Consider the following 26,869-nt stretch of genomic DNA (forward strand, 5'->3'; position numbering starts at 1 on the left):
ATGGCCCTCCTTGTCCTTATTCTTTTCCTGTGGCCACTCTTCCTGAGAACCGTGGGATCAGGTGAAGTATAGCAGTTCCCTTCCTTTAAATATTTCTTCAAGCAGAAGGCTTTACCTGGTAATAGTGGGGCACTGTTGTAACTACTGGGGATTTCTTTAAAATAGCCATTAGTCATGATGGGACGGACATCTTTTTCTGATAATAAGTACGGTATGTTCCTATGACTCAGATATGCCTGCCACAGAACTGCAAAGATGACATCTCGCAGAATTCCAAGATTGATCAGTGTCTGCAAAGAGATTACTCTCTCTTTGTATTCTGAAAAGGTGTTGTCTTTAGACCAAGCACTGTATATTTACCTATGTAAGAAAGTACGAAAGACCAACTGCAAATTCCACCACTGCAAAATATAGAAACTCAGCTAAACTGACCTTTTTCCAATAACAACCTACAAGATAGGGCAGCTCTGAAGCTTAACCCTTTCCTGCCATTGGCATTTTTTGATTTTCGTTTTTGACTCCCTACCTTCCAAACCTGACAACTTTTTTATTTTTCTGTTCACAGAGGGCTTAATGTTTGCGGGACAAATTGTTATTCATAATAGTGCCATTTATTATTCTGCACAATATAGTGGGAAGCTGGAAAAAAATTCAGATTGGTGTAGAATTGAAGAAAAATTTCAATTGTGTGACTTTTGTACAGGTTTCATTTCTACAGCGTTCACTCTACAGCTAAAATGACATGTCACCTGTATTCTATGTTTTGGTAGGATTCTGGGTATACCAAATATATATAGTTTTATTTTATGTTAACCCCTTAACAAAAATCCAAAACTTTTCAAAAACATTTATTTATTTTTTTTAACTCGCCATATCCTGACACCTGTAGCTTTTATTTCCATGTACAGGGATTCATAGGTCACCTTTATTGTGGGGTCAGATGTACTTTGTTAGTAAAATATTCAATGGTTTAATAGAGCAAAATAAGAATAAGATATAACTTTTAATAAATTTCTATTAAAACCTAGGTAAATTGCTATTGATGCAGGATATATTTTTAATTAAATAGTCTCCTAAATTGTATAGGAAAAAGTATAGTATGGCTATCTTCCCGGGGCCCTCTACTCAAATAACTTTCTCCAGTATGATGTAGACCAAAGGCAGCCACGATAGCCTGCTATATTAGACTTAACAGATGGTTAAGATATATAGCAGGAAAGTGGTCATTCTGTGCGCATAGAGTCCCTTATGTGCATCACAGACGTCCCACTAATGCTTGATAGATTCAATGTTACAGCATATACTCAAGGCTAGAACGTCAACCCTTCTATGTATAACGTGCCTTCCAGATACATCTATCATATCCACTTCCCCAAACAACCACTCTGTATGTGTTGCCCCCAGCAGATATATTAGTAGCCAAGTTCATCAGGAGAGATCCGAGCAAAAAGTGGAGCCACTTAACCAAAATAACAAAAATAATGTGATTAAAACCACAATTCCCTGTGCCTTGATAGTGAGCACCAGCACTTGTGTGTTAAATCCCATAGACTGTAATACAAATGTACAACAGACTCCCGAATGTCATAGGAACAGGAGAATTCCTACGGTCCCGCCAGGCGGGAGCCTGATTGCAACGGTAGAGTTAGGGTGGGGATTGACCCCAGGGGGAATTTTTTTTATGCTTTTTCTTCCGGGGTGGGGGGGGGGAGTTTCTATGTTGCAATGCCAGCGATCAAAGTGAACAATGATCCAAGGAATTAGCTTCAGGTCTCCGCTGTACAGACCCCAAAGCTATGGCAGCCACATTGCGACAGAGTGGCCATCTTTAAAAACCTGGCAACCAACAAACTATTATGGCAGATGTTGAGAACGGGTTAATATAGGATTTAACTTAAGTAATGTAATATATGTACACAATTGTGCAATTAAAGTCTTGTGGGCTCCCACGCAAACTTTTACCAGTTGTAATAACTTATTAACGCTGCCATTCCCAGAAACTGCTTTGGCTCCTTTCCATGTATTCCTCCTGCCATATTAGCTAACATGCAACCCTTCGTACTCCTGTGCTGATGTGCACCCTTCTGAATAAACATGGGAAACAAACATATTCTGACACTGTGATTCACTCTATGATCTACACTTTCCTGCACTTATGGGTAACTTGCAAATATTGCCGCCCCCCTACCCCCACCCCCCACGGCATAGCGCCCTCTTTCCTGGCCTCCACACATTATAACACCCCATGTACACACAGAATTCACAGAGGATTAACTTTTGAAAGCACTGATAAAGATATATTAGTATAAAACCTCACTTTTATTAACTAACTAGCTCTAACCTGCGACTTCATCCGCTGTCCCCTCACTTTTGCGCGAACCACCTGCAGCGCGGTCCGTGGCCACCCACGGCCTTTCCTTGCGGCGTGCGCTGGCCCCTCCACAGCATCATCGGCCCCGCTACTGCACCTCCGGCCCTCCCCTTTCCGCCCACCTGCGCCCCCGGCCCCCTTCCCCCCCTTTAGAGATCACAGTCACCTCCTACATCTACCCCTTCCCCCCACTGCCACCTACCCGTGACCCCGGTTACCCTCCCCCCCCTTCCACATGTGCAATCTGGCCCCCCTCCTCCTACTTACCTTCTGCCCTCTGGTGCCAACCCCCCCCTCGCCCTCCCTAACCCCCACCACCTCCCCCAAACCACCAACCCCCCCGGCCCCTACACATCACCTGTTGTATTCCCTCCCTCCCTTAAGAAACCCGACGATCCCTGTTCCCCGCAGCACTCACCATGTAGATACTGGGGAGGTGTGTGTCTCGTGGCCGCAGCTTCAGCAAGCATGTGTGGTCCTTCCCGTGCTGTGTGTTCCCAGCTGCACAGTTTGCGGGTACGTGTGGCTGGGCTTGTTTGGGCCGGGTGCGCTGCTGCATGCTACGCCGGCCTGAGGCAATGTGTGGCCGGCCGGCATGTCAGCGGCGTTCGGAACCATGCGGGCAGCCGCCATGTTGAGGAAGAGTCCCCGCGCGCTGGCCACGCCCACAATTCGGCGCCAAGCTATGCGTTGCTGTGCTGGCTCCCTATCCTGCCCACACACCGCCATGCACCAATAGGAGTGGCGTGACTACCTGCGCTGACGTCATGCCTGGGCCGACAGCGGAGCAGGAGACAACTTTTGAGGGTCGCGGTGGTGTTTTGGGGTGAGACACTTTTAAAGTAGCCCATTGGCAACTGTATGAAATATTAGGAAACCGGAGGGCTATGGCGGCCGGCCGTCTGCCGGGCGGCTGCCATAGCGAAACCGCCATGTACAACGGCGTATGTTGGCAAGGAGTTAAGTGAGCGGCAGTAGTGAGCCAGCCGGCAGCTATGCCAGGCGCTTGCTATAGCAACACAGCCGGCATGGGCCGAAGTAGTACGGCGTATGTCGGCAAGGGGTGAAGTGAGCTTCAAGTGAATGTGTGGTGTTTTGCGGAGGAGAAATTGATGGAGAGGGCAGAAAGGCAGATTGGTGAGATATTATGGGCCGTAACATGTCTGTGGTGTGTTGAAAGGGTACAGCGGAGTATAGAGGAGAGAAGGAGTGATCACGGATGTGGAGCCGCTGTCCCAATGCAAGTATGGTTTGGGTACTTACCAGTGTGGCGTGGAGACCTACGGAAGGTGGATGGATTGTGAACACGAAACAGCAGTGAGGTGAGAATGCCGTCGGGGAGTGTGGCGGCCTGGAGAGAGTATTTCGGGCGCTGCGGCCTATGGTGGAGGCGCAAAATGGTGGCGTGCAGGAAGACATTCTGTAGGTGGGTAAGATGTGCATGCTCCTGGCAACACAGTGGAGTGGCTGGGTGGGCAGTGTCGCGGATCGTGAAAGGGGTGGAGGGTCGGCAAACATGGCTGCTCCAGAACGTTAAAGAGGTAGCCTCCTGGAGTATCGAGGGCAATAGGAATTATGTGGTTTGCTATGGTCCAAAGTGTGTGAGATTGCAGAGATGGTGATGTGAGTTTGTGTTTTGTGGGAGTCCTGGCAAAAACGTATGTGCACTATTATGAGGAAAAGTAGCCTATTGCTCAATCCTGTGTAGTAACTATGTTTGTGGAAACTTTCAGCCAAATCGGTGGAACGGGTTTTGCGTGATTGAGGAACAAACATCCAAACACACAAAGCCACAAACATCCAAGCTCACAAAATTTCACCTTTATAATATTAATAGGATAAATATTAAAAAATAGGGGCCAAAAATATAAAGTCACTAGAAAAGAAAGAACGCCACTCGGATCAGCAGCATCACAGGGTCACTAGCATGTCCAATATAAATATACATGACCTGCTTTACTGATAGAGAAGACACATAGGAATAACAATCCCCTCCTACCCTGAGGATACTGGCCGAAGATCGAAGAGAGTCACGCTGGAGCACAGGTGAATTAAGTAACACTGGTGTTTATGTTTCTTCCTATCTCCTCACTTCATTAAACACTGGCATCTGAAAAGACCCCAGAGTATAGCAGTGTTTATTGGGGTTTGTCTGACAAATACTCTTTCAGCAGGCCTGCAGCCTCACTTACCTATCCTCGCTTCTGTTCACAGCCACATCCGTTTCCACTTCTGCCCTCCAGGGGGCCCCAGCAACATGGTATGGGACATAGAAGGGGAAGTTGGGTCAACTGTGACTAGGAGCGGGGATCTGTAAGTGAATAGAGCCCATTACCTTCTGGGGTTACTTCAGCAGGTAACGGCCTATTAAAACCAAAACATCAGGGGCCCACCAGACCTTGTGGCAGCCATCTATTAGAGACGTAACATGCAGGTTTGGGTCAACTCTTTGGCCATGTTTTTTTGTGTTTGTATATGTGTTACCCAGAACGCAGGACAATAAAGAAAGCTATTGTATAACAATAAACAACTACTAACATTAGGGAAAAGAAGGAAGGACTCCTACAGCCCTCCCAAAGAGCGTCAAACACCACATCTCTGTGTGGTGAGAGTCTAGTAAATCCTGCATCCTAACCCCGTGGCAGTACAATGCAGTAGCTCGCTGGGAGAGAAGGGTTGAGGGAGAATATAGCCATCTGCCCCATATATTATAGGATCTACCTTTCCTATCTCTGTGATTATACAACCCCTTTTTCAGAACAGTTGTTTTACCATTAAAATATTTGTTTTGATCTTTTGGAACCTCCAGACAAGTATTGTATGTGGTCTGAGTCTGATCTCTAGTTACAGTGGTCCAGCATTGAATGCTGAATAATATTTTGTATCCTGGGACCATTGTACCTCGAGGGATCATCATACAATGTTTTTTTGTGGATTGAATTGATACATGAAGTATGAAATATAAGTTTTAACTTTGTTTCTTACAGGACTAGAAGATAGTCATCCTCAGGTGGAGACACAGTATGGGAAACTACGAGGGAAGACACTGACCGTGAAGGAGACAAACAGAACCATCCATGCCTTCTATGGAGTACCTTTTGCTAAACCTCCAGTGGCTTCATTACGATTTGCTGCTCCTGAATCCCCTGAGCCATGGAGCTCAGTGAGAGAGGCCCAAGAATATGCCCCTATGTAAGTTTCAGGGACTACAGTGATTCGCTTCCATATATATATATATATATATATATATATATATATATATATATATATTATACATACAGTATATGACAAAAAAGAGAGAAACTCAATGATACACCTGAGAATGGCTCCATTATATTGGAGGGGATCGGTCTTGCCTGTTGCCTATGTACTGATAGTAAGGGGAGACATTATTATGGACTTCTCACTGCAACCTAGTAGAGCTGTATGGGAAGAATATAATATCAATACAGATTTTACAAAATGAATGGTTTTCTAACACTTCAGGTGTCTACAAAACCGCGATGTCATGGAGCAGATGATGAGTTTCTTTAAAGCTTCCGTGTCAATACCCCCATTGTCAGAAGATTGTCTATACCTAAATATCTTCACACCAGCAGACAGAAAAAATGATTCTAAACTGCCTGTGAGTAACTTGTCAATGAGATGGTCACATTGTGGCACCATACATAGTGTTGACCACATCTCTCTGGCTGTGGTAGGAGTATAAACAGTATAAACTTGTTTAAACAGTTGTAGAACTGTAGACAAAGCTGATCTGCGTTTCACTAGCTGTTGTTTCTCCTACTGTCGTGGAAATACAGAATATCTGGTTTTAACAAATGCCTCTCTAGCTGGTTTGTGCCTATAGACAAGTGACCTATGTCTTTCTGGCTATTATGGGACTATACGCAGAGGTGACATGGGGCTCTCTTAGGCTGTTGTATACTTATAGACCAAAGTGAGCTGCATCTCTGGCTGTAATGTAAAGCTTGTAATACTCTACAGTTTGTAACCCTTTATATGCCATTTCTTTGAAGGTCATGGTATTTATCCATGGAGGAGGATTAACATCTGGTGGAGCAGGTATGTTTGAAGGGTCAGCACTGAGTGCATATGAGAAAGTAGTTGTTGTATCCATTCAGTACAGACTTGGCATCTTGGGATTTTTCAGGTAAGTGATTTATAGTGGTACATTATGAATGACAGACACTGAGATCAGGTCTTCCTTGCAACACTCTGCTGTTTCTTATCATTTCTGTCCTAGTACCGGAAAAGACGATGCGTCAGGAAATTATGGATTCATGGATCAGGTCGCTTCTCTCAGGTGGATTCAGGAGAACATTGGGAATTTCGGTGGTGACCCGAATTTAGTGACCATATTTGGTGAATCAGCCGGTGGAGTCAGTGTCTCTGTCCTGGTAAATTGTGAAATCCCATAGATGTGTTTATTACAGGTAGAACGTTTAGCTCCCTGCATATAATCCTGACCAGCTTAGTCTCAATAACATAATGGTAAAATTATTTCTTTCTTCTACTCATAATTGTCCATATTAATGATATTCTAAGATTAATGTCAGGGTTTGACTGCTGTACCCTCATGTTATCACTGACATAACCTTGTGTTTTATTTCTGATGATCACAGATGATGTCCCCAATGTCAAGAGGCTTGTTCCACCGAGCTATTGCTGAGAGTGGAGTTGCCCTAATTCCACAGCTGATGACAGAGAAACACCAAGATCTGACCTTTGCCAAGGAGGTAAGTACTCTACACAAGACAACACTAATATTAAAACCCAAACTTGTGTAGAAGAGTCTGAAATGTCAACGGAAGTTCAAAGTTTGCTTATAGGTAGCGTTCTCAGTGATGTCATTGCTGCTCTCTAATGAATGGATAGTATGCAAGCTTAGTGATGTCACTGCTGCTCTCTAATGAATGGATAGGATGCAGGTCAGTACTGATCTCTGTTGAATAAATAATACACATTCTCACATCTCAATTTTAGGAAATACATAGGCTGCATGTTCTGTGATGTCACCACTGCTTTTAGTAAATGAATATCCTATATATATCTCAGGGATTGTTATTTTTGACACAAAAATGAAAGTCCAGTCCAGCCAAGTAAGGTGCAACTGGCCGCAACCAGTTTTATCAGAAGTTGTGCAGGAAAACAAATACAATACAAAATAAAATCCTAGCCGTCCGGCTTCTACCTACAACACAGTCTGCGCGGTTAACTATCCAAACTAAATTACCCTTCCTTAATGATAATGAATAAAGACCAAGACAACACAATTTACCTTTTGCGTGGGCAGAGGTCTTGTTTATTATTTATCAAAACAGTAACTAGGAAAAAACAGGTGTCACCATGGTAACTGTTTCCATGGCAACATGTAAACATGTAACTGTAAACAAACAATCTCAGATATTAGAGAATAGCCCAGGCCCCATTTAGCGGGGGGACAGACGGATCCCTGTCTGCCCAACTTCCTGTGAAGCACCACCACGGAGGGGCCCAAGGGCATTACACCAGGCACCGACCCCCACCCAAAACAAAAAGCGCCTGTTCTATATCATCCTGAAGCCCGGATAAAAATATGTCTAACCCAATATTGTTCAGGTGAACACTATCTGGCCTCAGCAAACCGCCATTGTCACCTTCTAGCTGCCGGTGATGGACAACTACCTCCCCCCCCGGGACCTAACAATACGGGCCATACGAGCGTTGACAGATCTACGACAGCGTTCCGCAGTTTCCACATCTCTAGTCCCATGCCACCTAACCCTAGGAATGATCTCCGACCACACCAATACCATCTCCAAGAAGAACCCAGGGATACTGTCAGGATACGGAGTCGCCGCGGTCTCCTTGCTGTGCGGCGTCTCCCTGGGAGACGTGTTAGGAGTTCTATTGGGTGTGCTTAGGTCATTAAGGGTTAATCTTTTCCTTGCTCTCAGTCTCCATGTCATTAGCCATCAGGTGTGTTCTCTGCTGCTATTTAAACCCCACCCAGGCATGGATCCTTGCCAGCCATTCACTTTGGGTTTCCTGGTCCCCCTGCTCAGTCTGTTTTCCTGTCTGTTTGTATTTGGTCTGTTCCTTGGTTATATACCCGGCTTGTATTTTTGACTATCCCTTGTCTTTTGATTCGGTACCTTTATTATATCTCCTGGCTTGACCTCTTGCTCGTCTGACCTCGCCTTCTCTTCTGTGTCTTGATGGGACCTGTGGTCCTCCCTGGTTCCATGCTGTTTAGTCTTTTGTTTTGCATTGCAGTTACACTGTGCTTTCTGTTTAGGTGTGACCCTGTGACTCCAGTCCCTAGGACTTTCAGGGCCTCCTCTTCCCTTATCCTAGCCGCCGGGATAGAAGCGTAAGGAGTCGTGGTAGGCGCACTTCAATTAGGAAGTGCATTGGTCTGCCTCATCTCAGATATTACAGCATAGTTATAGCTGCAGGGCCTACGACCCCTTTTGTCATTAGTTGCACAGTGTTGCTTTCCCAGCTGTGTCACTTTGCACTGCCTGACCCCGACTCCAATCCTTACAGATACGCTCCAGATCCGACCGCATGACGGCCAAAAGTTCTGGCATGCGGACGAAACAGAGGTCATTACCCCCCGCGTGTATAACCAATATGACCGACCCATCAACCCGGTGGCTAAACTCAACAGTCTCGGACAAAATCTGCGACCACCGGAGGCCGCGGACTCCCCTCCAAAGAACTTGAATCTGTTGAAAAGCAAGACAGCTGCCCCCCGGTCTGCTCTCTGCCCGAATGGCCGCCCAGTACACGTAGGAATGACCCAACACAAAAATCACAGGATCGAGACCATCTGTAAAAACAAAAAAAGGGGAAAAAAACCCCCACAAATTAAAGTGCATAACATCCCGACTTCCAACGCCCAATACACATCACGTCTACCTCTGGCAAACCCGCGCGAGCCGCCTCGGTCGCCACACCTATTCGAAAAGAATGAGTTGCAAAATCCGCAACAGGCAACCCCAAAAAAACCAAACCCTTCTTCAATAAAAACTCAAACTGGAAACGCAAAAAAGGAGAGCCATCAGGGTGAGACAGGAAAGTACCCGCCGTGGGCCTAATCGCCAAATAATCAGATACCATCCGAACAGGACAAACAGGACCCGGCACCCTTCGGAGGAGGATCCACAACCCACGACCCGACTGATCCATCTTAGAACGCCAGACCCGTATGCGGAGCGACTGCTCCGCCAAAAGTACATCCCATCCAAAAGACCACCCACCCGAGACCTCGAGGGCGAAACCAGCTCCCTGACTCTCAAAGTGCCAAAAAAAGCCAAGCAACAAGCCGTGGCGAACAAAATAGCCTCAAACAACGATTTTCAGAAAAAAAGACGCAGACGCCACCAATCTAGTGAGAACAACATATGTGATGGGCCGCCTGCGATCCTTACTAACAACCCCTCTCCGCCAACCCTTAAGGGCTTGGCGTATGCAAAAACGACTAGTAACGTCCTCCAGGCCAGCCAGCTTCAGAAAAAAACAACCCCGGCCAATCGCTGCTGCGCTACCCTGGCAGAAACCCCAGACTCATGCAAGCTCAAAAGATACTCAACCGTAACCCTCAACAGAAAATTACAATCCCCCAACAAAATTCCCCATCCACTAATGCACACCATTCACGCCCATTCACGCCCATTCATGTCCCTGCCAAGTTGGTGGTGCAACTGAAGCTTGATAAAGAGGCATCAGGCGTTCCCCACCAAATCCCACAAATGGGTCGGGCAAGGAGCACCCTCCAGCACAGCTCCTGGCAGCAACTCCCGGAAATCCTGCCAACGAAAACGTGACAAAGCATCAGCAACATTATTTTCAACACCCGACACATGATGAGCCCAGAACCAAATATTGAATTCCAGGCACTTCAGCACCAAATGTCGAAGCAGAGACAAAACGGGAAGGGAAGAAGAAGTCAAACGGTTAATACAATGTACCACAAACCGGTTATCAGTCAAAAAACAAACCCTGCGATCCCGGAGCTCAGGTCCCCACAAATCAATCGCAACGACTATTGGGAAAAGCTCCAGGAGCGCAAAGTTTCGGCATAAACCCAACTCCCTCCAACTGTCCGGCCACAACTCGGCACACCACCGATTCCCCAAAATAGCCCCAAAATGCACACTACCAGCCGCGTCAGTAAACAGGGAAATCTCAGAATTCGACACCTCCTCTGACTGCGAACAAGTCCTCCCATTATAATCCTGCAAAAAAGACAACCAGATCGCAAGATCCGCTTTCAAGGGTCTAGTAACGCGAATCTTGTGTGAAGGCACCGACACACCTCTAGAAGCCAAGGACAAACGTCAAGAAAAAACCCTTCCCATGGACATAATCCGACACGTGAAAACCAAAAGGCCCAACAGAGATTGAAGTTGGCGCAGCATCACCTTCCGAACCAACATAAAACCAAGAATCATATCCCGCAGCTTCTCCAACTTCTCCTCCGGTGGTCGAAATACCATATCCATGGTATCAAACTCAATACCAAGGAATGACAAACTAGTGCACGGGCCCTCGGTTTTCTCGGCCAACAAAGGAACCACAAATTCACCCATGAGGGAACGGAAAGTGCAAAGGAGGTGCTCGCAGAGCCCACCACCCGGAGGACCTACAAAAAGAAAATCATCCAAGTAATGGGTCACTGCAGAAGAACCCGCCTCCACACGAACCACCCACTCAAGGAACCTGCTGAACATTTCAAAATAATGACAAGAAATAGAACAGCCCATCGGTAAGCAAGTATCATAAAAATACTTCCCATCCACAACGCAACCCAGCAAATGATGGCAATCAGGATGCACGGGAAGAAGGCGAAAGGCCGACTCAATGTCGGACTTAGCCAGGAGGGAGCCCTTGCCAGCATGACGGACCAACTCCTCCGCGCGATCGAAAGATACGTGGGAGACAGACGTGTGCTCCTTAGGAATGCCATCATTTACTGAATCGCCCTTGGGGAAAGAAAGATGCTGAATGAGCCTATACTTACCGGCTTCCTCCTTGGAGATGACCCCCAATGGGGAAACCCTGAGATTCTGAAAAGGGGGGGGAATCAGAAGGCCCTTCCATCTGACCCAATGCTACCTCTTTCAGCACCTTATCACGAAGCACCCTGGGATTATCCCTGGCAGACTTTAAATTACGGGACATAACGGGAAATCTGGAAAACGTAAACGGAATGAAAAACACAAAAGAAAAGCCAAAACGGAGCTGAGCAGCACCCTGCGCATCAGGATACCTGTCTAACCATGGCGCCATTTTTTCCACGTTCACCAGGGTCCTTAGCGTCACCCGCCCCTTTCTGCTGGGGCTTAGGAGGGGGGGGCGGGTGCATCGGGAAGCGGGATGTGATCCTCCACAAGAAGAACACTCGTGTTTAAACTTGCATAGACCGAAGAAATGGCAGTGGCCCTCATTAAAGAGCCAGCAGGTTCCTGGTCTACGCACGGCCACCCCACTCGAGGAAGTTCCCCCTTATGCGGTGGCCGCGGACTGAAAGGGCGCGACAGGCCTTTGCGATAGCATTAAACGAATCCACACATCCGTGGCCTGAACGGCCCAAACAAGACTGGGCTGTAAGGACAGGCGATGCCTGAAGTCTTCATCATAGCGCCACCAGGCGCTACCACCATGGGACTTGTAAGCACAATAAAAGGTGTCCATGTATATAAATAGCTCAGAGCAGCATTCAGGGTTTTGCTGTCCCATAACACAGCCCAGTACGGTAAAGGCCTGTATCCAATTATTAATAGTTTTAGCAACCCGGGGGCGCCTATCCACAAAATGTTCAGTAACCACCCGCCTCTCCCTATCCACTGTGTGTTGATCAGGGGACAGAAGAGACCAAATATCAATGTATTGATTGTTAGAAATTTTAGTCCTAGTCTCATCATCAATATGCGCCCCTAGCGGGCTCACACCTCAGAAAAAGGAATCTTTATACAAGCTAGCCACAGGAGGGGGGTCTCGCACCCCTTGACCCTGCTCACACTGACAAACTAAATCCTTCAATGCAGGAAGTAAATCACGCTTTCCCCCAAGCCCCGGCAAAAACTGACTCACCACTCGGAGGCACAGGCGAAGGTTCAACTGGCGTAACCAGACATGGTGCCGTGCTGGCCTGGCTGGCTCCACATGAGGACCGCTCCTGCGGCATCACAGACTCCTGCCTCTTTCCACAACTACGCGCTGACCTAAGAAATTCACGAGGACCGGAGGAGGCGTTGCTGGGGGAACAAGGGGACCGACGTCTTGAACGACTGCCGCGTGTAGGGGACCAAGATCGTTTACGACCCCTGCTCCTCTTCTTCGCTGCCCGCTTGCAGCGACTATGCCAGGGCCGCTCCGGGGAACAGCTCAAAATATCAGAGGAGGACGATGAGCTATCCCTTCTCCGGGACCTGCGCACTGAGGGGCCAGCAGCAGGGAAACGTTCCAGACATGGCTGTGCAGCAAAAACAGGCATAGGGCCCATTCACACGGAGTAACGTGCTGTGTGATGTGGCACGTATACGGTGTGTGAGATTTTGAGCGCCGTAAATGCTCCCATTGATTTCAATGGGAGCCTGGATCGTATATGCGGCGTTATTTTGTGGCCGTGATTTTGCGGCCGCAAAATAATGCCGGGCATACGATCCAGGCTCCCATTGAAATCAATCTCACAAGCCGTATACGTGCCACATCACGCGGCACGTTACTCCGTGTGAATGGGCCCATAGACTGAGTAGGCTGAGGGGAAAAGGATGGATAGTCCTGCATGCCCGGAGTCTCACTGATAGCAGGGCCTGCTGGAGCAACTGGCCTGCTCTCCTGCATAAGGGGTGCAGCCGCATCCTGTGTTGCTGGGGGGGGGGTCAGCACGGGGGCAGGCTGCGCAGCCACAGACTCCCTAGAGCCCATACCAGGAGGGGATACAGAGGTGCCAGGAGCGTGGAGTCCCAAGATGGCCGCCACAACAGTGGAGCCAGAAGGGCGGGGCTAGCGAACGGCAGGAGGCTAGTGGGCACGGGCAGCCTCGAGTGATCTGCCCACCCAAACACTCCCCGCCACGCCTCCTTCGAGGGGGGGAGACACTAGGGCTCAGGCGATCCGGAAGCCTGGAGCGCCTGGCCGTCCGACGCTGACTACCAGCTGCGCTGTACACCGCCACAGGGGCTGAGTCTTCCCTTGCACTGGCAACCAGCCGGGCAAGGAAAGACTCCCCTTCCGATCTAAAACCCTCTCTGAGGGCTTCCAGCAAGCTCTTTTCATCTGGCCTACCTCGGACAGCCATGAGAAGATCGCTGCAGATCCCTCTGCTCCGGCGCGCATGATGAAAGAGACCAGGGGGCGGAGCCAGCACGGCTAACTGCTGACGGCCCACACCAAGTCGCGCAGGAGCAGGGGAATCCGCAGCCGGAACATACCACTACACCACCAAGGAGAGAACTGCAGCTAACAGGTAAGGAAGGGACAGGGGGTATACATCACACTTACCACAGACACCCCACAGTCTAAGGATGGCTCCTGCCGTCCTCATCCTACCAGGTTATCCAACTACGAAAGCACAGCTTTCTAAACACAAGATACAGCAATATTACTCACAGACAAATTTCCAGGAACAGAGAGAGCCACATACCTGTGGGCTGTCTGCCCTTTTATACACACTTCAGGATAGCAAGTATTTAACCTCACATATGCCAAAACCTGGAGTGGCTGAATGGAGTGGAGACACCAATACTCCATACTCCAGAAGCCAGACCTTTACCAGGGTTTTAGTAAAACCAACCAGCCAGGAGCGCAGCTTTTCTCAGCTGAATCTAGATTGTGTATTTCAGGAACCTGGGAGAAATGTATACTCCTTCTACCACTTTGCCACTGGTCCTGTCACATATCCTCCCCCCTGTTTCTACCTCAGGGGCAGAACACTCTGTGTACTTAAGCAATATGCCCGGGACAGGGCATCTGCATTTCCAAGCTGACATCCTGGCCTATGCTCAACTGTAAACTTAACCCCTTAGCGACCCATGACGTAACAGTACGTCATGGGTCGCATGGGGATGTATGGAGCGAGCTCACACGCTGAGCTCGCTCCATACAGGGCAGATGCCGGTTGTATCATACAGCCAGGACCTGCCACTAACAGCAGCGGTCGGTGCCCGAGCCAATCGCTGGTGTTAACCCTTTACACACTGCGCTCAAACGTGACCGCAGTGTGTAAACGGCGCCGGCAGCAAGGGCACCGCCATGTTTCGCCGATCGCCGCCCTCCTGAACGTCACATGAGGGCGGTGATCGGTTGCTATGACAGCCGGAAGCCTATTGAAGGCTTCCATGCTTGTCTCTGCACTAGATCTATTAGACGATGCCAGAGGCATCGTCTAATAGAAGTGCTGCGATTTTCCTATTCACTGCAATACTGTAGTATTGCAGTGAATAGTATGAGCGATCAGACCCCCTAGGTTTCAAGGTACCTAAGGGGTCTGATCATAAATGTATAACAAGAAAAAAAAAAGTTTTTAAAAGTATTGAAAAAATTAAAAAAATATAAAAGTTCAAATCACCCCCTTTCCCTAGATCAGCTATAAAAGTAATTAACATTAAACATAAACATATTAGGTATCCCCGCGCTCCAAAATGCCCGAACTATTAGAATATTAAAACATTTATCCCGTACTGCGAACAACGTAGCGGCAAAAAAAAATAAAAATAGCCAAATAGCGTTTTTTTCAACACTTTGCCTCCTATAAAAAATTGAATAAAAAGTGATCAAACCATCAGATCTTTCCCCAAATGGTATCAATAGAAACATCATCTTGTCCCGCATAAAAAGACACCACAACCAGCTCCATACATGTAAGTATGAAAAAGTTACAGGTGTTAGAACATGATGACACAAAATTTTTTTTCTATTTTGCAAAGTTTATCATTTTTTTAAAAGTATCAAAACATTTCAAATACTATATAAATTTGGTATCACCGTGTTCGTACTGACACGTAGAATACAGGTAACATGTCATTTGTACCAAACAGTGAACGCTGTAAAAATTAAACCCATAAGAAAATGGCGCAAATACATTTTTTCTCCAATTGCACCTAATTCTGAATTTTTTTCCAGATTCCCAGTACATTGCACAGCATATTGAATGGTGCCATTACAAAGTACAATTTGTCTCGCAAACAATAAGCCATCATGTGACTCTGTGAACTGAAAAATGAAAAAGTTATGGCTCTTGAAATGTGAGGAGGGAAAAACAAAAATGCGAAACAAAAAAATGGCCTGGTCCTTAAGGGGTTAAAGTCCTGCAAGGACATAAACCACCTGGTCACACCTCTGTTTTTCTCTCTGTTTTGAGACATCCATTTAAAGAGGACCTTTCACCATTTTTCACACAGGCAGTTCTATATACTGCCGGAAAGCTGACAGTGCACTGAGTCGGCTTCCCGATCTGTGCCCGGTGTGAAGAGCTTACGGCCCGGTACCGTAGCTCTTCTATGGTCAGAAGGGCGTTTCTGACACTTAGCCAGAGACGTCCTTCTGCCTCGCGGCGCCAATCACGCTGTGCTGTGAGAGCCGGGAGGAACGCCCCCTCCCTCTGCTCGCAGTACTCGTCCATAGACGAGCATTATCAGGGAGGGAGGGGGAGTTCCTCCCCGCTCCAGAGCACAGCGCGATTGGCGCCGCGAGGCAGAAGGACGTCTCTGGCTAACTTTCAGAAACGCCCTTCTGACCATAGAAGAGCTACGGTACCGGGCCGTAAGCTCTTCACACCGGGCACAGATCGGGAAAGCCGACAGTGCGCTGAACTCAGTGCACTGTCAGCTTTCCGGCAGTATATATAACTGCCTGTGTGAAAAAAGGTGAAAGGTCCTCTTTAAGTGGGGCATGGTCTGTAACCAGTGTGAATGTTCTCCCGATCAGGTAGTACCTGAGCGCTTCCAATGCCCACTTGATCGCCAAACATTCCTTCTCAACAATGGCATACCTTTTCTCATGCTCATTCAGTTTTTTGCTGAGGTAAACTACCGGATGCTCTTCCCCACCCCTGACTTCTGACTACACCGGCCCTATGCCAACATCAGAGGCATCAGTTTGCACAATAAATTGTTTTTGGAAATCTGGTGTTATTAACACTGGCTGGGAACACAGAGCTTGCTTCAGTCTTTGGAAGGCCTGCTCGGCTTCATCAGTCCATTTGACCATGACTGAATCCTTACCTTTTGTAAGGTCAGATAAGGGGGCAGCAATACTGGCAAAGTTTTCAATAAACCGCCTATAGTAACCAGTTAAGCCCCAAAATGCCCTGAATTGTTTTTTGTTTACTGGCTTAGGCCAGTTCTGAATGGCCTCAATCTTGTTAATTTGAGGCTTAATCACGCCTCGTCCAATTATATACCCAAGTACTTTGCCTCTTCTTGTCCGATGCTAAGGAACACAGCTTTTCTCAGCTGCATCTAGATTGTGTATGACAGGAACCTGGGAGACATATATATACATAATATATATATATATATATATATAAATATATACACACACACACAGCTTATACATTCACAAGAGAGCAGTAGTGATATGACTGATATGGACAGATTGCATTTTGAGTGCTGTTCCACTGATTCTACTGAATAGATAACCTAAACTGCATTCCCGATTATGTTGCCACTGCTCTTTAGTGAATGGATAGGATGTAGTTTCAGTGATGTCACTACTGGTCTCTAGTGAAAGAATTAAACTGCCTTTTGTAATGATGTTATCTTTGATCTTCAATAAATGCATAGGCTGTATTTTCAATGATGTCACCACTGCTGGTCCAGGTTCACTGTATTGATACCTCTATTGATCTCTAATGCACGGATAGGTTTACATCATTTGCAGTGATGTAACTGCTACTCTTCATTATGCCAGCCGTGATGTCTAGTAAATGGATAGGGTGCAGTCTCAGTGATATCATTGCTGTTCTCTGCTTGTTATATATGTTTAGCCTATTATACAATTACCACCTAATATTTTTAATACAGTTCGTCAGTAACGTGTCTTCCTGTGATATTGCTTCACTCGTGGATTGTCTGAGAAACAAGACAGAAAATGAGATTTCTGAGATAGCTGGATCCCTGGTGCGTATTCTACTCAATTAACTGCAGCAAATCCCTATTTCTATCACTGTAGTGATGGCGGGTGTGATACCCCGTGATGAAGTTACCAGATGCAGGTATTGGTGGTAACAGTATTTCTTTCCTTCCATATTCAGAATCACATAACTTTCCCTGGGCGTGTTGATAAGAAATTTATTCCCAAACCAATTGTGGAGCTCTTGGCTGAGAAAGCAGTGGCTCCTGTTCCTTTCCTTGTTGGTTTTAATAATCATGAGTGTGGATATCTGATCCCCAGGGTAAGACACTGACATTTCCTTAATGATAATATACTATGGACAACAGTAGCTTGGCCTAAGCACAAAAAGTGGCACTTTCAATTAAGCCTCGCTCTACTCGCTGTTATTCTTGTACTTTGTGCCCAGGCCCTTAACATTACTGGACTGGAAAATGGGATACCAAGAGGTCGCGTCAAGCAGATTTTGAAGAAAATTCTTCCAGTAAGTTTGACTGCTGTTTGCTTTGCTATTAAAGATGCACCTTCTGATAATGTGTCACTAAGTGTAATTTCACTTTTTGTTTATTTTGTAGACTATACGACCTGAAAATTTTCCTCTCGTGATGGATGAGTACTTTGGTAACACCACTGACCCGCTCAAAATCAGGGATAGCTTCTTGGACTTATGTGGCGATGTCATGTTTGCCATTCCAGCTATCGGCACTTCCAATTATCACCGAGGTACGACGTACACTGAGGCTCTTATACCATTATGGAAGTTATAGATTACATCTATGTAAAGTATTTGGTAACTTTGTAACTCCTTTGATTTCCTTTTCTTGTAATGGCACTATATAAAGGTCCTTTTACAGTGGTCGATGTGAAACTGAGAACAAGTGCGGATCAATGATATGAAAGTCAATCATTTAATGGCATTGATTCGGCCCACTGTAAACTGTATAAGAAAGGAGTGATTGTAAACACAACTCCTGTTAGTTTACATTATGTCAACAACACAACCACTATTCACACACAGACAGTGTGTGTCTTTTGAATGGGTGGATTTTAAAGAGAAAAACACTAAATTGATCAAGGGAATGGAAGAATCAAATGGCGTATTTTATGTAGTATTTTCTACTTGGCGAAAGGTCTTTTACTTCAGTCACACCCAGAATTGCTATTTATATACTATCATAGACCAGTCACACACAGATGCATTGTTACATCAAGTAGTATACTCTAGTCACATCATCTTTTATACTCTTGTTATAGCCATAGCTGCTAGGTAATATAATGTGTTATACTTTAGACTCATCCAGCTACATCTGCATTTTGTAGACAAATACACCTCTAAAGCTGGCCATACAATTGATACTAGGTTCACACCTGCGCTCAGATTTTTGTTTTTTGGGTCCTTTTGGGATACCAACCAAAAAATGGAAAACAAATCCACTTAAAAAGTGGTTAACTGCGGAAACCTGAAGACCCCATAGACTATAATGGGGTCCCGCTGGGTTCTCGACCAGTTTCCGCTTGAAAAATGGGAAGGGAAAAGTCCTGTTTGCAGGACTGTTCTCTCCACATTTTTCAAGTGCAATGGGGGACAGAATCCCTGAACGTAAACTGAGCTACTGGTCTGAACCCAGCCTTAGATAGCTGTCAGACAAATGCTCCTTTAGCTATCTTTCGTTCCTTCTAGCAGTCCCATACACATTTGGCTTGGCCAAGCATGCATATGTTTCGAATAGGCAGAGGGGAGTAAGCTACTATCAGACATCTCTATTGGAGGTTTATTTGCCTTTAGAACAACAGGATTTCCACATGGCTCTCCCTTCTTCTTCTTCACAATTTCTGTTGTCAGAGACATCACCATACACATTAGATAATCAGCTGGTTATGCAGTTATGATTGTTATCAACTTAGCAGCTTAGCTGAAATTCCAATACATGTATTTTAAAAGAAGTATTTCTTTATGAGACTGCTGTACATTGCCTGATGCATACATCACATCTCCCATAATGTTCCACATCAGACAATATTCTCCACAATGTACCAGCAGGAGACAGAGGGGAGGCCTTATGGTCCGCACATGGTACATGGTACTGCAGTTTGCAGAGTAGATCAAGTGTCACCATTTTAATTCTCTGCAGAATCTGGAGCTCCTGTGTATTTGTATGAATTCCAACAACGACCCTCAATCTTCAACAATCTGAAACCTGACTATGTGAAGGCTGATCATGGGGATGAAATCTTCTTTGTGGTAGGGGGGCAGTTTCTTGATGAAGGCATTATGTTTGCTGGTAAGTATCTGAGGTTTCCATGTAGGTAAAAAAAAACAATAAACTGCTGTACAAAAAGTGCACAGTTAGTAACCAAAGTTTGTTGCTGAGTTTCTGATGCAGGAATTGGTTTTGTGGCCAAAATGTCTTAAGACTTTCTGTCCAACAGATTTAGCCACAACCTCTGCAGAACATTAACATCTAGTGATAACACACTGTTTTATTGGATTCAAATAATGAGCAATGTTTCTCTAAGAAACTTTGTAATATCTGATAAATTCTCCTGTTTTCATCTAAGTCACCTGTACCGCCATCCTCTGCTTAGCTGACTTTCACTCTGAAAATTCTGCTTTCCTGGTCATCTGTAGGCAACACACCAATCGATTAATAATTTACTGGGTACAATTAGAAGAGATCATTTAAGCAGTAACAACAATAAGTCAATTATTTGTGGGCTGGAGGGACCACTCTACACTTGTTTTTTTGGTTATTTTCAGGTGCTTGAGAGGGTCACAGTTTGAGATTCACGAGTCTGGTTTTCTTCTTTATTTCTTTGCTTTTTTTTTTCTTTCTGTGTATTATGGAGTGGTACCAGTCCCTTGGGCTGAGGAATAGGCATAACTCAGTCTTTCTCAAAGTGGGCGATAACGCCCCCTTGTGGGCGCTGGAGGCCTATAGGGGGGCAGTAAAGGGCACAGAGAAGATTTGGGGGCGTTGAAGCGGTTTAGGGGGGCGATGGCTAATTTAAAGGGGTGGTATCATAACAATGATTCTATCTATACTGCTTGTTAATGTGGATTTAAGACTTTTCCTAAATACACTGCTTTAGCAAAACTGCTTTGTTTGTCCACTATCTTACTTTATTTACTTCATTATGGACACTAGCACCTGGCCCCCTGCTCATTGCTGAGGGAGCCACATGACGTAGCTCCCTGCTATGTGGGGGGGAGAGAGGGGGGGCTGAGTGCATACCTCCCAACCGTCCCGATTTCCGCGGGACAGTCACGATTTGGGTGACATGTCCCGTGGTCCTGGTTGGAGGGAGGTATGTCCCGATTTCAACTCAGATCTGCGTCCAGAGGACGCAGATCTGAGTTGAACACATTTGCGGCTGAAGCAAGGAGCTGACACAGGTCAGCTCCTCGCTTCAGCCACATATGTGTTAGCGAGAGAGGCGCGCAGAGAGCGGCGAGGGAGCGGAGGAGAAGGTAAGTTTAATGTGTAGGTGGAACGTGAAACTGGGGGCAGATGAAGGAGAGGACGGCATGACACTGGGGACAGAGATGGAGAGGACGGCATGACACTGGGGGCAGAGATGGAGAGGACGGCATGACACTGGGGGCAGAGATGGAGAGGACGGCATGACACTCGGGGCAGAGATGGAGAGGACGGCTTGACACTGGGGGCAGAGATGGAGAGGATGGCATGACACTGGGGGCATATGAAGGAGAGGACGGCATGACACTGGGGGCAGATGAAGGAGAGGATGGCATGACACTGGGGTCAGATGAAGGAGAGGACGGCATGACACTGGGGGCAGAGATGTGGGGACATGAATCTGGGGGCAGAGATGGAAGGGGGACATAAAACTGGGGGCAGATGTAGGGTGTATATGAAACTGGGGGAGAGATAGAGGGGGGACATATAATTTACGGGTGACTGTAGGAGGATTATACTGTGTGCGGGCACATGATAAATTAACGAGTGGGCGGAGTCAACACAAAAGTGGGCGGGGCTAATTTTTCCGCACCGCGCTACGCGCGACACACATTTTGTACATCTTTCAGTTCTTCAAAAGTTGGGAGGTATGTGAGTGTACGGAGCCAGCCTGTGTCTGCACCACACATACACATCACATACACATCACCTAGCTCCCTGCTGTGAGATAGAGGGGGGGGGGGTGTGGAATAAGTGCTGCTTTCTTATATAAAGCAGTCTAAATCCTACTGGGCTAAAGGACCTGGTCTCTCTGTTCACTAGGATAAAGCTTTATTATATAGAGCAGGCTGCTAGTGGGCAGAGGAGCCAGGTCCTTTAGGAAACTCCGTACAAGGATCCAAGTCTACAGGACCTTTTGATGACATCACAGGCCCTTCAGTCATCCCATAGGATCACTGGGGGGGCACTAGAAAATAATTAATTCTCGAAGTAGGCGGTAGACAAAATAAGTTTGAGAACCTCTGGCATAACTTTTTATATGTTTATTACATTCTGAGGCAAAGTCTGTGTTTCGGTAATATATATACCTTTATTACATTAATGGACACTGGCAGAACCCCTACCAAAAGGGTCACCTAGGAAGATATGGGTTTGCACAAATGCTTGTGGTAGCAAGAACAGGCACAAGGATGGATATTATGGACTGGGTCCTTAAGTCCCGCTCATGGGAGAGGACGATTCAATGGTGCATCATAAGTCTACACTCCTTCCTGAGTCTTGGTAGAGTATGGACATGTGTCAAGCTCACTGAGTCTCAAGAAATCGTGCACCACATACTCCATTTGAATCAGAGGAATCATGGTACCTCTGCAGTAAATCCTTCTGCCAGTTAAAGTAAGCTGCCTTATAACCATACTTACCTGTTGCATGCCTTGTATATACGTCTGATATTAACTGTTGTTGTCCAGTTTAGTTGTATTGCTTTCTGCCCTCTGCTCTCAAATCTTGCACCAGACTATTACGGGCAGAAGATCCTTCTGTCAGTTAAGGTAAACTGGTGAAAAATTATACTTACCTGCGGCATGTCTTGTATACAGTGTTTCTAATATGTTAAGTTACTCTGTTAAGCTGTTTTGCTTTCTGCCCTATGCTCAAAGGTTACTGAGCAAATAACCTGAGTGCTCTTTCAGTCTAAGATTAGGTTCACCCTACTATTATCCAATGTCCATTGCTTTCATCTATTACAGGACAGAGGCAGACTAAGACCCACTGTCGAGTATCTGTATACATTCGCCCCAAGCTTTCTTTAGTCTTGTTTTTTCCGTTTTCTGATGGTACAAAGTCCAATGTGCAGGACTTTTACTTCCAATACAAAATTAAATAAACATGATATAATACAGCATCCGTCATGTTATTTTCATTACAGTCAATGGGAACGGACATAGGTGGATGGGAGCTCTGTCTATGTTCGTTACTCTGCTGCCTTTAATGTCTGTAGCTGTCATCTTATAACAACAATAGTAAGAATATAACCTAACCCATACACTGCTGGTGTTAGCTGCTGCGCTTTGTTCTTTGGTTACCTCTGATATTAGGTATTATAGTACATGTATCCTTTGTTATCATGCATTATGTCCTATACTTTGCAGGTAATAGTTGTGCTCTGCTATCTGGTTACCTTTGTTCTCAGATATTGTAGAGCATATAACCTTTATGATCATGCAGTGTGTTACATAGAATGGTGTCTGTATCTTCTTATAGATTTCTTGCTAGGAGCATAAAAGAGAAAAAGGTGATTCAAGCTATGTGATAGTGTATCTGCCTGGTATTATAGGCTCATGAAGTTTGCCCTATATGGAGATCTCCAGTGTGCAGAAGCTAAATCTTTTCTATTAAGGTTTGCTACATATGGCATGCTTAAGGCCTTATTCACACGGTGACTGTTCGGTCAGTGATTTGCATCAGTGCTTGTGTGCCAAAACCAGGTGCAGGTTGAAAAAACATTGATCAGGTGCAAATCTTTCCATAATACTATATCTCTGTGTAGTCTCTACCTTGGTTTTGGGTCGCAAGCACTGATGCAACTCACTGACCAAACATTGACCAAGTGAATAAGTCCTAACGCTACTTTCACAAGCTAATTTCTTACATATGAATGTGTACATGTATATATTATTGATTGATAGAGGAAGTAAAGTCACTATTCATCTCATCTTGAGGAGCTCCATTTTTTGCTGCTGCTAATTGCGTACATACAATACGTTATCATGTAGTGATCACACTGTACAGCGCGATAGGCGCTGCTGTGGAGAAGGACGTTCGTGACAGACTGTCAGAAACACCCTTCTGACTGTAAAGCGCTATGGTACCGGTACCGATAGCTCTTTACCTGGGGCACAGATCGGAAAAGCTGACAGTGCGCTGAATTCAACGCACTGTTGGCTTTCCAGCAGTATATAGAACTTCCTGTGCCCAAACCCATGAAAGGTCCTCTTTAAGGACTTAAGACTAGCATACAGAATTGTCCATAGAAGAAAAAGTTTGGAGTTCAGCGTGAATGATCTGAAGTCCTCTACGGGGTGCACGATCGGCTTCCCGGACCAAGGAGCAAGGAATAATTATGAAGAACTGTGTGTTCCGAAACGCGTTGGAGTTTTTTAAAAAAATTTTCCCAGTTTGTTCACTCCTTTTGTATGTTTGTTGTATTTACTTATAATATGGATTAAAAGTTATTTCTTAATACCGTCCTCGGAGTGATGCCGATCCATCTCTACCTTTCTTCATAGCATACAGAATGCCAGTCTTAATAAAGTCACCACAGTGACTCAATCTGCAGAATAGTGAATGTATTGTGAGGTGTAACTGGATGTTCCAGGGTCTCAATGCAATATCTGTAACATGGTCCCTACTTACTGATACTTAACCTCTAATGAGTCCATTGGGTTCCATATGTTACTTATTTAAAATGTATTTATTAAAGGTCCAGGCACCGAGGAAGAAAAATCTTTCAGTAAAGAAGTTATGAAGTATTGGGCCAACTTTGCTCGAACTGGGTAAGATGCCATCATTTTATGTTGTGTCTGTTCTATTGAAGTTCGTTAGTGCAGAGCTAAAAGATTCAAGGCAATTCAACATTGGTAATGGCACTCGATAAGGGTGCCCCCTATCCCCAGCTTTATTTTTTTATATTCTTTATTCATGCAATTTTCTTAAATATAACATATACCAACACCTATAAGAAACTGCCAGAGTAGGTATAATTGACAGGCTGCGATTTCCAAAAACGCAACGGCTTTGGAAATTGCAACATTTCTGCTGGGGGGGTATTTTTCTGAAATATGTGCCTGAGATTTGCTAGAATCCCATACACTTTGCAGGGACTGTAAAACAACGCCATTTTTGCCACGGTGTTTCCACCACGTGTGGCCTCAGCCTTAGACTAGTCAGTCTTAAATTTTACCAGATTTATCAAAATGTCTAGCGCTGACAAATCTGGGGTATCTTTAGATTGTCTAGTTTCACTTTATACCACTTATTAATTGCCTTAGCTTCCACCAAAACTTGTGGCAGAATTTTAGCACTTTTTTATAGATAGATAGATAGATAGATAGATAGATAGATAGATAGATAGACCCTTGGCCTGGGTCAACTCATAGAATCTCATGGATTTCAGTACCATTGCTATGCCGACGACACCCAAATATATATCTCTGGACCAGACATTACCTCCCTGCTGGCCAAAATTCCAGATTGTCTAGCGGCCGTAGCCTCCTTCCTCTCCTCCCGCTTTCTCAAACTCAACATGGAGAAAACAGAGTTTATCATCTTCAGCCCATCCTGTACGGCCCCTCCACCTGACCCATCTATCAAAGTTAATGGAACCCCACTTACCCCTGTCCCACAGGCCCGATGCCTTGGGGTAACCCTGGACTCCGACTTATCCTTCAAACCACATATTCAAACCCTCAACACCTCTTGTCGCCTCCAGCTCAAGAACATCCATCGAATCCGCTCCTTCCTCACCCCGGAAACTACCAAGATGCTCGTCCAGGCCCTCATAATCTCCCTCTTAGACTACTGCAACACCCTTCTGCATGGACTCCCGGCAAACACCCTCGCCCCCCTCCAGTCCACCTTAAACTGTGCTGCTAGCTTAATCCACCTCACCCCCCGATCTTCATCGGCTGCTCCCCTCTGCCAGTCCCTCCACTGGCTACCTATAGCCCAGCGAATTGAGTTCAAGCTACTAACGCTAACATACAAAGCCATCCACAACCTGGCCCCTCCATATATCTCTGACCTCATCTCCCGCTACCTGCCCACACGTAACCTCAGATCCTCCAACGACCTCCTACTCCGCTCTGCCCTCATCCGCTCCTCACACAACTGTCTCCAAGACTTCTCCCGTGCATCCCCCATACTCTGGAACTCCTTACCACGACACATAAGACTGACCCCCACAATCACAGGATTCAAGAAGGCCCTGAAGACTCACCTATTCAGGAAGGCCTACAACCTCCAATAACACTATCACCGCACCCCCATCTATACAGTCTCCCCCTCTCCTTCTGTCTCTACCCCCCTTCCCTCATAGATTGTAAGCCCTCGCGGGCAGGGCCCTCTACCCCACTGTGCCAGCCGATCACTGTTAGTATGATATGTACCTGTATATTTTGTGTATTGTATGTAACCCCCAAATGTAAAGCACCATGGAATTAATGGTGCTATATAAATAAACAATAATAATAATAATAAAAATAATAATAATAATAGATGGTGCTGCTTATTAAGCTCTGCCACCATTTTGAAAAACCCCTCTCTTCAATCTGATACTAGCTTTTGGGTCTCTGTCATTCAGGTTAGCACAAGGACCGAAAGAAAGAGACCCTGTCCTCTTAAAAAGCGATTACTAGCGGAAACCTGTAGACCCCATAGACTATAATGGGGTCTGCCGATTCCCGATTTTAAGCACATTCTGCAGCAAAGTCTCCTACAGAGACTCCAATGCAAGTGTGAATCCAGGCTAAGCCATACCCTTTTGCCAAGCCAACCTGAAAAATGTCCTAAAACTAGATGTTTCATTGTACAGAGCAACAAACCCTCAGCTGTATGATTCATTGGGTCAGCTGAAGGTTAATCTCTGGATATAAGCAAGAATGCTCCATTCACTAACAGCAAGCAATACTGAGATATTGAAAGACAAAAAATATTTTAGACAACTGCAGAGGTTTTTACATTGACTACCCAGTAGCTCCAAATAAACTGATTTCTCATCTTTTGCAGAAATCCCAATGGGCCAGGCTTGGTCCAGTGGCCCCAATATGACCAAAGTGAAGGTTATCTTCAGATTAAAATAAATCCAAATGCTAACAACAAACCTAAAGCAGAGAAATATCATTTCTGGACTAAGACCATTCATCAGAATATCCTGAAAGCATCCCAAGACAGCGTGCACAGAGAGCACACTTTCTAG

At 45.7% G+C, this 26,869-nt stretch overlaps 1 protein-coding gene across 1 annotated transcript; it reads left to right on the forward strand.

Moving 5' to 3' along the window:
- Window positions 1-26,869, forward strand: LOC142214462 (pyrethroid hydrolase Ces2e-like). Its single transcript, XM_075283409.1, has 13 exons — window positions 1-61; window positions 5,359-5,563; window positions 5,858-5,996; window positions 6,391-6,524; window positions 6,618-6,771; window positions 6,997-7,110; window positions 17,389-17,484; window positions 17,619-17,759; window positions 17,886-17,960; window positions 18,052-18,199; window positions 19,609-19,758; window positions 24,377-24,449; window positions 26,680-26,869. The coding sequence occupies exons 1-13, from the start codon at window positions 1-3 to the stop codon at window positions 26,867-26,869; spliced, it is 1,680 nt and encodes a 559-aa protein (XP_075139510.1).

Source organism: Leptodactylus fuscus, chromosome 7, assembly GCF_031893055.1.
Source record: "Leptodactylus fuscus isolate aLepFus1 chromosome 7, aLepFus1.hap2, whole genome shotgun sequence".
In the NCBI taxonomy this organism is placed as follows: domain Eukaryota; kingdom Metazoa; phylum Chordata; class Amphibia; order Anura; family Leptodactylidae; genus Leptodactylus; species Leptodactylus fuscus.

What these genes read in the sequence shown, in the direction of transcription:
- LOC142214462 (XM_075283409.1), top strand. Translation starts at nt 1, where the DNA reads ATGGCCCTCCTTGTCCTTATTCTTTTCCTGTGGCCACTCTTCCTGAGA. An exon ending in GGCATCTTGGGATTTTTCAG is followed by an intron (nt 6,525 to 6,617) that starts GTAAGTGATTTA and finishes TTTCTGTCCTAG; the next exon opens with TACCGGAAAAGACGATGCGT. An exon ending in CTGAGATAGCTGGATCCCTG is followed by an intron (nt 17,485 to 17,618) that starts GTGCGTATTCTA and finishes TTCCATATTCAG; the next exon opens with AATCACATAACTTTCCCTGG.